This window comes from Equus przewalskii, chromosome 15 (genome assembly GCF_037783145.1).
Source record: "Equus przewalskii isolate Varuska chromosome 15, EquPr2, whole genome shotgun sequence".
Taxonomy (NCBI): Eukaryota; Metazoa; Chordata; class Mammalia; order Perissodactyla; family Equidae; genus Equus; species Equus przewalskii.
Window position 1 is genome coordinate 66,919,584 of NC_091845.1, and position 9,800 is coordinate 66,929,383.

Sequence of the window (9,800 nt, forward strand, 5' to 3'; positions counted from 1 at the left end):
AGCAGGCTGGGCTGTTGGTTGGGCAGTCCTTGGTTGTAGGCTGCCCCAGGAAGGAGTGGGGCCTTTGGGGAGGTGGTGGGCCTCTCAGCCACAGCAGTCCCGCTCCGGGGCTGTGACCCCACCATCCTGCGGGCACATCTGCGCAGTGCAGCCCCATGCTCCGTGCCCCTCTGACTCAGGTAATCCGGGGAGACACTGCCTGTCCAGTGCCTGCTCATCCACAGCCGGCTCAGAGCGGAAGCGAGTAGCTAGCACCCCAGCACTGAGGAAAGGCAGGCCCGTCTCTTCTCCCATCCTGGTCCTCCAGATACCAGGATTCCAGGACTCCCCTTCCCAAGACTTTGGGAGGGGGCCAATGGGAAGAAATACCCTTCCACCCCTGCAAAGCCCTGAAATCCATGTCTAAAATCACACCGTGGAACCCGGCGAGCAGGCCCTGGCGGTGGGGCTGATGCGTTTGGGCTGTGATTCGGGTTTGGTGTCGGTCGTGTTCCAGGAGTCCTGGAATTGTGTGTCTTGCTCCGCGAAGTGACGTGGGTCTAACTGCCGACAACAATCAGCTCACAGAGACTGCATTTCTCTCTCCCCGTCCTCTCTGATTCCTAGTTTCAGTGGCGTTTCTCCCGAGAAGACATGCACACCAGGCAGATGAGGAAATCCAAAGGGAAGCTCAGCGCCAGAGACAAGCGACAAGCAGAAGAGAATGAGAAGAATTTAGAAGACCAGTTTTCCAGAGCTGACGACGTGGGAAACTGTGTGCTGGGTCTGCAGCAGGAGGATGGGGCCCCCGAGGAGATGAAGGTCCCCATCCAAGAGGTCACGGGAGAAGAGCCACATCCTGACAGCCGGCTCTGTGTGGGGGGTGAGGTGGTGCAGAACGGTCCTGCCAGCCACTGCAGGGCCCCGGAGGGGGGCTGCTGTGGGCAGTCTGGTCCCGATCCTGGAGAGGATGCCAGGGAGGGAGGTGCTGAGGAAGTGGCTGCAGAGCCTGCTACAGCAGAAGACAACTGAGTCTCGAGCAGTTGGCGCTGAAGCCTGGTGAGGTGGCAAACCTGGGGAACCCTGCCAGCCTCCAGGTTAAGGGCTGGTTTGCCCTGGTGTTGTGTGTTACCCTTTGGCTTGGCTTGACCTCTCCTTGTGAGCTCACCTGCGCCCTCCGAGGGCCGGGTCCCTGACAGTGTTGGTTTCTGCACATCCATTTGAAACGTGTCATATGCCCCAGTGTTAGAATGCAAGAGGGCAGGTTAATGCTTCTAGACCCGTGGGAGGGTCTGGACCATCCAGTGCCTGTGTCCACCCCCCAGGGCCTCCAGGGAGCATTGGGATAATTCCACGGGCCTCCCTGGCTACAAACCAAGGCTGTTGGTTCTTCATCCCCACACTCTGCTGCTTTCTGCAGCTACTTGGTGATTATAAGACCCCTGGAGCCCCCACAGCTGCCCTTCCCCACCTAAACTCCTCGGACCCTGCTGCTTTTGCAAAGAAAATGACGTTGGGGAGGGGAGGTGCCCCATCCTGGCTTTCCTCAAAGTATTCCCATAAAGACTGGTCCTCTGGAAATGAAGAGGTAATTCTGTTTGTGCCCCTGCTCTTGCAGAATGTACAAGAAAGTATTCTGTGTTAGTATTAATGCCAAAAACTTTTTTTAAAGATTTTGTATTCAGGACATCATATGAACACGCGTTCTTTCTGTCACTTCAGGGCAACCCGACTGGTTGGGAGCCCGTTCTGTGCTATTTTAACTGGTGTATCATTGGCCAGGTTGTTTCCTATGTCTGCTGTCATGTGCTTATGTTGTCGGGAGAGTATTGTGAAGGCTTTAAGTAGATGCCACTGGTAAACCTTGGAGAGAGAATGCCGAGTGTCTTGACCAAAACAACAGCCTGTCTCTTCTCTTTCTCATTTAGTTACTTAAAGCAATAAATCGTTGATGAGTTCAGTACGTTGTGAGTGTTGAGTATTTATCATGTCGCAATGAAAAGTCCTTTCCTACGTCCAGAGGACTCGACCCCATGTCCCACATTCGCTTTCCAGAAGTTTCTAACTCCTGGCAGCGTGACGATTTTGGGGAAGAACATGAAGCTCCTGTGGGAAACAGCAGGGCCAGCTGAGCACGCTCTGCTTTCTGGTCATTTGCACAAAGACAGAATGTGGGTTCAGGAGCCACCAGGGAACTCAGGGCACGGCTACCTCCCATGGCCGGGGTTGGTGGAGACAAATACCTTTTTAAAACAAATGAAAAGCCTGCATCCATTTCTAAGCATGTTTCCAGGCTTTTAAGTAAGTTAATTAACAAGGCAAATCTTTTCCCTGTTTGCTAGTTTGCTAAAATGAAAAACACATGTAATATATTTTCATAGGGCAGAATGGAAAACCCTTGTACAGCCACATTGCACAGTCGTTTTCCTCTTGATTTTTGAGCAAACTTCCTCCACCCTACCCCCAAAGCTTACTGGGAAAGTTTAAAGGCTCTGTTCAAAGAGAAGACAACTAGTTAAACATTACGTCTTTTGGGGCTGGCCCAGTGGCGTAGCCGTTAAGTTTGCGCACTCTGCTTTGGCGGCCTGGGGTTCACCAGTTTGGATCCTGGGTGTGGACCTACGCACCGCTTATCAAGCCACACTGTGGTGGCATCCCACATAGAAGAACTGGAATGACCTACAACTAGGATATACAACTATGTACTGGGGCTTTGGTGAGGGGAAAAAAAAGGAAGATTGGCAACAGAGGTTAGATCAGGGCCAATCTTCCTCAGCAAAAAGAGGAGGATTGGTGGAGGATGTTAACTCAGGGCTAATCTTCCTCAAAAATAAATAAATAAATATTACATTTTCTAAGTGCAGTAAGTCAGACAGAGAAAGACAATTACCATATGACTTCACTCGTATATGGAAGATAAACACATAAATACGGAGAACAGGTTGGTGGTTATCAGAGGGGAAGGGGACGGGGACGGAGGGAGGGCAAAAAGGGTAAACGGTACGTGTGTATGGTGACAGGTGGCAACTAGACATCTGGTGGGAAACATGATGCAGTCTCTACAGAGGCTGAAATATAACCATGTACTGCTGAAATTTATATAATGTTATAAAGCAACGTGACCTCAATAAAATGAATTTTTTAAAAATCACATAATTATCTTAATAGATGCAGAAAAGCGTTTGACAAATTCAACACCCATTCATTCATGATAAAAACTCTTAGTAAACTAGGAATAGTGGGGGGAAAATGACATTTTTCACAATTATACTCAGGAATATCTACACAGAGTTTTGATTTCATGAAAATATTATTTCTTAGCCCCATATCTTAGAGGATCACGACCTTTAAAAAATATGCTAGTTAGCACAAGCTAGGAGAAAAACAACGCTCACCTTTCACAGCTTTGAAAAGCATACGATTTTACCTTCAGGGGAACAGCCTTGCGTCATTCAGTGTTGGGTACGTTTTTGAATAATTAAATGACGTTTATGTTGGCTCAATTTGTTGTGGAAAAAAATTACAGGTGACTGTAGCTAATTTGAATTCCTCAGGGAGTTTGGCCCTAGCACCAGGCTGACCAATAATTCCTGAAGGCCTTGTTTTTCCCCCAACTTCCTCACACCGCTGCTGCTGTCTGGCAGAAAATCAATCCACGGCAGGCAGTTCCCACATTGGCTGCACCTTAGAGGCACTGGGGGAACTTGAACATTTGTGGTGCCTGGGTCCCACCCCGGAGCATGTGAGTGGTTGCTCTGGGGCGTGGGCATTTGTAACCCCACCCTCCACTCCCAGGATTCTAAAGTGCAGCCAAGGGTGAGACCCACTGGCCACAGGGTCACTATGAATAGAACCACAGCTTGTTCCTTGTGGACTGAAATGCTTTTTACAGAAGGTAAATAACACAGCCCGTAAAACCCAGTCCCAGTATCCTGCATGTGTATTTCCAGTGGGCGGATTCCTGAAGGAAAGTTCTTTTCCTGTCATTGCCGATGGGTAAAAGGCCATCGTTGGCACGGACCAGGCCCCGTGACCAGTAGGAGCTGCAGGACTTGTAGCGTTGGCATGAGGAGGCTTGTGCCTGTGGCGGTTAGTCTTTGGGGCTGCAGCCATCACGGAGGGTCTGGAAAGAACGGAGAGTGCCCAGGGGTGAACAGGTGACTGCACTGGGGACCTAAGTGACTGCGATAGGCCCTGCTGCCACCACTGTGCAGCCCAGGGGTATTCTAAGGAGTCCAAAGCACCAGAGACATGGAGGCCAAGGCCAGCCTCAGGGAGGGAACAGAGAGACCGCCGTGGAAGGTTCTGCTAGTTCTTCAGCCCAGTCATTTGCCTGTGGAAGGAGGTTTTTAGAGGGAAAAAAAAGTATCTTCCAGGAACAGAAGAGATGTTCCCATGAAGCTGTGGCTGAATTCTGAGTCTCACTAGGAAAGTGTCTTCAGGACCCACTCTGCACCTCCGGAGGTTCAGGAGAGGGGGGTGGGTGGGGTTCCTATCACGCACAGGCCACTCCGGGAGGGGGAGGGATTCTTATCAAACCTGCTTAAAGAAATGCAGGTGTATTGTGTGGGGACTGGAATTGGCCACCCCAAGATATGTCTCTTTGGCATGATTATTTGAGGCTGGTTTCTTTGCAGACAGGAAAGCAACTGAAAAGTAGAACTTGCTTGCCCTTTGTTAGGAGACATTTACATTGTAAAGGAAATCTCTATCTAAAGGTGCCTCCCTCTCTGTACCAGGAAGAAGACAGGGGGTGACCTTCTCTCTAGAAACTCTTAATCAAGGCCAAAGGCAAGGACTTAAATCTGCATTTTGTTTACTGTACTTGTGTGGTACTCTCCCATGATCGACTCCCCCTCCACCCCCAACATCCTCCTTTGTCTTTAGATATTTAAGTGGTGGTTTCAGCCATTTTGGCGAGTTGCTCAGCTTGCCTGACTTCTCCCATGTATACATGTTATAAAGCTTTGTTTAATTTTCTCCTGCTATTCTGTCTCATGTGAATTTAATTCGTTCTCCTGCCAGACGAACCCACTTTGGATAGAGGAAATGTCCTCCTCCCCTGCAATTGCTCTCAAGTGCACATGGCCACATGGTCAAAGCGTGGACGTGGGAGGGCCTGAGCATACCTCTGTTAGTAAGGCGGGAAGACTGTTCCATCGTGGGCTCAGTGGAAAAGCCCAGCCAAGCTTTGGAATCGAACAGAGCTGGTTAGAACGCTAACTGCACAGAACCTACACGTGTAACCTCAGGTTAATTCCTTCCATCCCCAAGCATCAATCTCCTTATGTGGGAAATGGGGCTAAGGACACCCGCCTCCTGGGACTTTTGTGAGCGTTAATAAGATGTGCTAGAGCTTGGTCCGTGCTGAGGGCTCTCTATGTAGCTGTTCTTCATAATGCTGGCAGGTAACAGACGCAGCCGAGACTGTCCGTGCTCACCGATACCCAGGGGCTCCTGAACTTCCCAGGCCCTCTTGCAGTTTGGGGCCATGTGACTGGGTTCTGGCCCATGGGACATGAGCAGATGTGATGTAAGCCACTTCTGGGCCTCACCTTTGAAAAGAGCCCGTGCAACCCCAGCCCTCTCTTCATCTCCAACGCTCTTGTCATAGTTCAAGATGGACCATGACGTGAGGGATAAATAAACCTTTGCTATGTGCCACTGAGATGGAGGTTCATCTGCTGCGGAGGCAGAGCATATCCCATCCTGACTAACAGAAATACTGTAATAATGTTTATAAAATCTTTGTTAGTGGTTTATAAGTGACAAAACAGTCAACATCAGTTCAATCCTTGTCTGACTTTTTCAAATCTCCAAATTGATCATGTTATGTTATGCGATGGGACCAGCTTCATGACAACATCAGAAGGAGACATTCTAATTCCTTTCTTATGAAGCACATTTTATCAATACTCTAATCTAAACATAATAATTATGGCCTATTCTAAACCACAAAACATCTTTCAGAAGCAGCTCTCAGATGTAGCTGTGCTTATTAGTAGGAATATGTTGACCCGAAACCTGGGCTGGGCTGGCCACAGGGACTGCAGGGAGCAGCACAGTCTGGCTCTGTCCTGCCAGGGCTCACGGCCCGGAGCAGGCCATGGGCAGCCGTTGGGACTAGAAGTTGTGAAAGGACTGGTGAGGGGCGAAGGGGAAAGCAGGACCAGGGTGTGCAAGACAGCCTGGAGGCAGCCCAGCACCACCTCCCCAGGAGTCTCAGCGGCTCTGGTTGCCAGCAGCTCTCCCGGAAGTGCTGGGAGCTGCTGTGTGAGCCGTGCAGGGTGGGCCCTGGCCATTAGCACTCTGCCCGCTCAGTGACCTGCCCAAACGACCGAGGCAGCTTTCCAGGAGAGGCTGGGCTTCCTGTACCTGGCTCCGAGTTTGGAACAGGGAAGCACGTGAACTCTAGCTCTAAGGACAAGACCCAAAGAGCCTTTGGCTGGGAGTGCAAGGTGGCTGTTGCCAGAGGAGGAAGCAAAAGCGATGTTCACCACAGGTTCCTGTTGATAATGATCATTTCTGTGGCCAGACTAAGAAACTAACTCTGGCTACAGGCAGCTGGCTCTCTGAGCCTGGCAGGTGCTTGCTTCCCCAGCCGCTGCAGACGGTGTGGTGCGGCATTTCCCTCCAGCAGAGCAGCAGGCCGCGTGGGAGACCTGTGCATTTACGAGGGCTCGAGGGATCAGATGACTCACTGCAGACACAGAGTTTTTAATCCCGGCCCCACTGTGCTCGGTGCTGGGAAGACAGCAGTGGACGAGCCAGACCCAATCCCAGCTCCCTGGAGCTTACAACAGACACCAAGGAGCAGCACCAGTAGTAACTGTGAGAAGTGCCGTGGAGAAGTGCAGGATGCCGTGAAGGCATGGGACAGGGAGAGGTGACCTGGTTAGGGAAGGCTTCTCGGAGGAAGTCAGAGTTTAGGCCAAGACCTGAGGGATGTGGTCAGGTAAGCAGTCCACAGGGAGGCAGTGTGTGTGGGGGCTAAGAGCACGGACTCCGGAACCACACCACCTGGCCAGCATCCTGACTCTGCCACTTACCAGATGTGGGCCTTGGGGAAAGTTACTTAACCCCTCCATGCCTCAGTTGTCTCATCTGTAAAATGGGGATAATAGTTGTTGTGAGAACTAAATGAATATATGCCAAGCGCTTAGAGAATGGCTGGACACAGTAAGTGCTGTCTAAGTGTCAGTAATGAGGAGGAGCAAGAATTGAAAAGGAGGAATTCGAGGGCAGACTCTGAAGAAAGCAGCTTTCGTTCGAGTGACTGAAAGAAGTCTATAAGGCAAGTTTGCAGAGTGTGGGTGTGCCGGGGAGGGGGCACAACAGCAACATTAGAGATGGGGCAGGGCCTGCTGCGGCAGAGCCGCGGGGACCACGCAGGGGTTCTGGTCCCCATGGCGGTAAGAGCAATGGGATCGCGTTAAGCAGGGAAATAAGATCAGATTTGCATTTTTAAATGGTCTCTCTGGCTGCTGAATGAGAAAGGTGTGCCGAGGACCCAGAGAGGGTGCAGGGGACAAGGTAGGAAGCCAGTGCTCTAGTCCAGGGGAGAATGCTGGTGGTTTGTGCCTCAGTGGAGAAAGAAGGGGACAGATTTGAGAGTAACTCAGGAGCAAAAACTGACTAGACTATGCAATCGATTGCAGAGTGAGGGAGGTACTGAAGCTACCAGCCATACCAGGAACCGATGAGCACTGTCCTTATCAAAGGCACTCCTCAGAGGTACAGACTCCAGGGACAATGCCATTGTTTAGAACTTTTCCAGAGCCTCTCTCGTGGACTAGTTCTCAGGATTTGAATGACTAATTCAACATTATTCTACAAAGTCACTAAAACATAAGTCTTGATACTTTCCTTAAGGCCCAAAGAATATGTCTTTAATTTTTGGAGGGAGGCGGTTGTTAGGAAACAGGCAGCTTGTTGGGGAGATGCCAGGGGTAAGACTGGAACCATCTGTCTTGGGTCTCAGGGGCCCAAACGACTCTTAATGGTGATGCTAGCAATTACAGCCATGGCTGTCAACTGGGGGGACTGTCTTGGAAATGGGTAAAGGGTTTCAATCAATCTAGAGATGACTTAAGAACACGGATCCCACGTTGGTTGACTGGTGAAGAAGAGGTTTTCACCCTATAATAAATGCAGTAAAACTTACACTGTATTTAAATATGTTTCTCACTAGTCATTAAGATCAGTATGACTCTGGATTTTTCTGCTGCCTCTACATAATATAAAGGCTTAATGCTGGTAAGAAATATATTTCACTCACCAGAGTGGATATTCAAATACTTCTCATAATGAATCTCTGTTTGTGAATCTTCAGTCCTAGGTACCTCCTATCTTGTTGATTCATCAACGAAAAGAACAAAAAAATCATCTTGGAATGAAGGACAACCAGCAAGCTCGCCAGTTTCTGGATCCACAAAATACCTAAGTTACTAACTGTCTACAACTCTTCCTTTTCGTGAAGCTGGGGAACCATTAATTCAGCCCCTGTCTCAGTCCAGCCCACCTGAAGCCCCAGCAGGCAAATCTTGTCAGTTTTCTTTCTTATTAATGGTGACTCCACCATTTCTCTTGAGCCCCAAATCTAGAATTTAATCAGCAGGACAATGCAAAAGTCCTCTACATCAAACCAAGCTTTTCCCTTGCTTCAGTCCAAGGCAATTTCTTCTTATTCTGTCAATGTTGGAGATGCAAACAACAGTCATTGCAACAATTCATCAAATAGTTGAAGACAGTTAAGACACTCCTTAGCCATCTCTCATCAGAATGGCCAACCTCAACTTCCCTTGATCTCTAAGGCCCTTTTTTCCATCATGAAATTGTAGAATGGGAAAGCTGAAAGGGATCTGAAGTTGCGTAGTCCCACCCACTTGACAGATAAGGAGAGCAGGTTACAGAGGTGGAGTGAGTCATGCAGGAAGCAAGCTGCAGAATAGGGAAGATTTAGGTCTCTTGATGCCTGGCACCAAGTTCTTTCCATCATACCACACTGCCACCCAAACTTAGTTTCATTTTTTGTTTCTTCTTTCTAGGCTTCTACAGTCTCTAAAGAACAGAGAGTCCTATTTGGATTAAAAAGTTTTTTGTTCTCACCAACTGGAATGCTCTGGTGATGAGGTGGTCTGGTTAATTGGATCTTTCTAAAAATGGAGGAGAGCCCAACCCTTTAGTAGTGGGGAGGATTTTGGAACAAGCCCAAGGCTGAGTAGGTGGACAGGGAAGTCCTCTGAGAGGTGGAGACGACCAAGTCCCATAGGTCTGGCTTCGTCACTCCAAGCCATGTGGGCTTGGGCAAGCCATCTAACCACTCCGTCTCATTTCCCTTACTGGCAAAATGGGGCAGCATCCTTCACCCGGCCTACTTCACATCAATGCCGTGGAGTAATTTAATGAGATAAAACGAAATTCTCACCAAATGCCAAGCACTGCTGTCTCCAACCAAAATCTACAGCACCAGTGAACTCAGGTTAACTAACCTGAGCTATTCCCATCACTTTTCCTTTATAACTTTACTTGTGAAAGTGAAGTTGTATTGCTACAAAGAAGATCTATTTGTATTTAAATAACCTGGAGATGAAAAAAAAAATAGTGGTAAAGAAAATACAAAATATAGTGAAAAGCTAGAGTAATTAAAACAGTGTGATATCAGAGCAGGAACAAATAAATAGACCTTGGGAACAGAGTAGATAGAGAGTCTAGGAAAAAAATCTTTCTGTAAGTGAGAATTTAGTATCTGATAAAGGAGGCATTTCAAACCATTGGGGAAAGTGGGGAATATCTGATAAGTGGTATTGAGCAACTAGAGA

At 48.7% G+C, this 9,800-nt stretch overlaps 1 protein-coding gene across 6 annotated transcripts in view; it reads left to right on the plus strand.

Annotated features, from left to right (window-relative positions):
• RFTN1 (raftlin, lipid raft linker 1) overlaps nt 1-1,942 on the plus strand; it is a 198,161-nt gene extending 196,219 nt beyond the window's left edge. For all 6 annotated transcript variants that reach the window (XM_070575980.1, XM_070575981.1, XM_070575984.1 and 3 more), the window contains exon 10: nt 607-1,942. In XM_070575980.1, the coding sequence (XP_070432081.1) occupies nt 607-1,011 (405 nt within the window). In that variant the 3' untranslated portion in view covers nt 1,012-1,942. The remainder of the gene's footprint in view (nt 1-606) is intronic.
• Nucleotides 1,943-9,800: the final 7,858 nt, after the last annotated feature.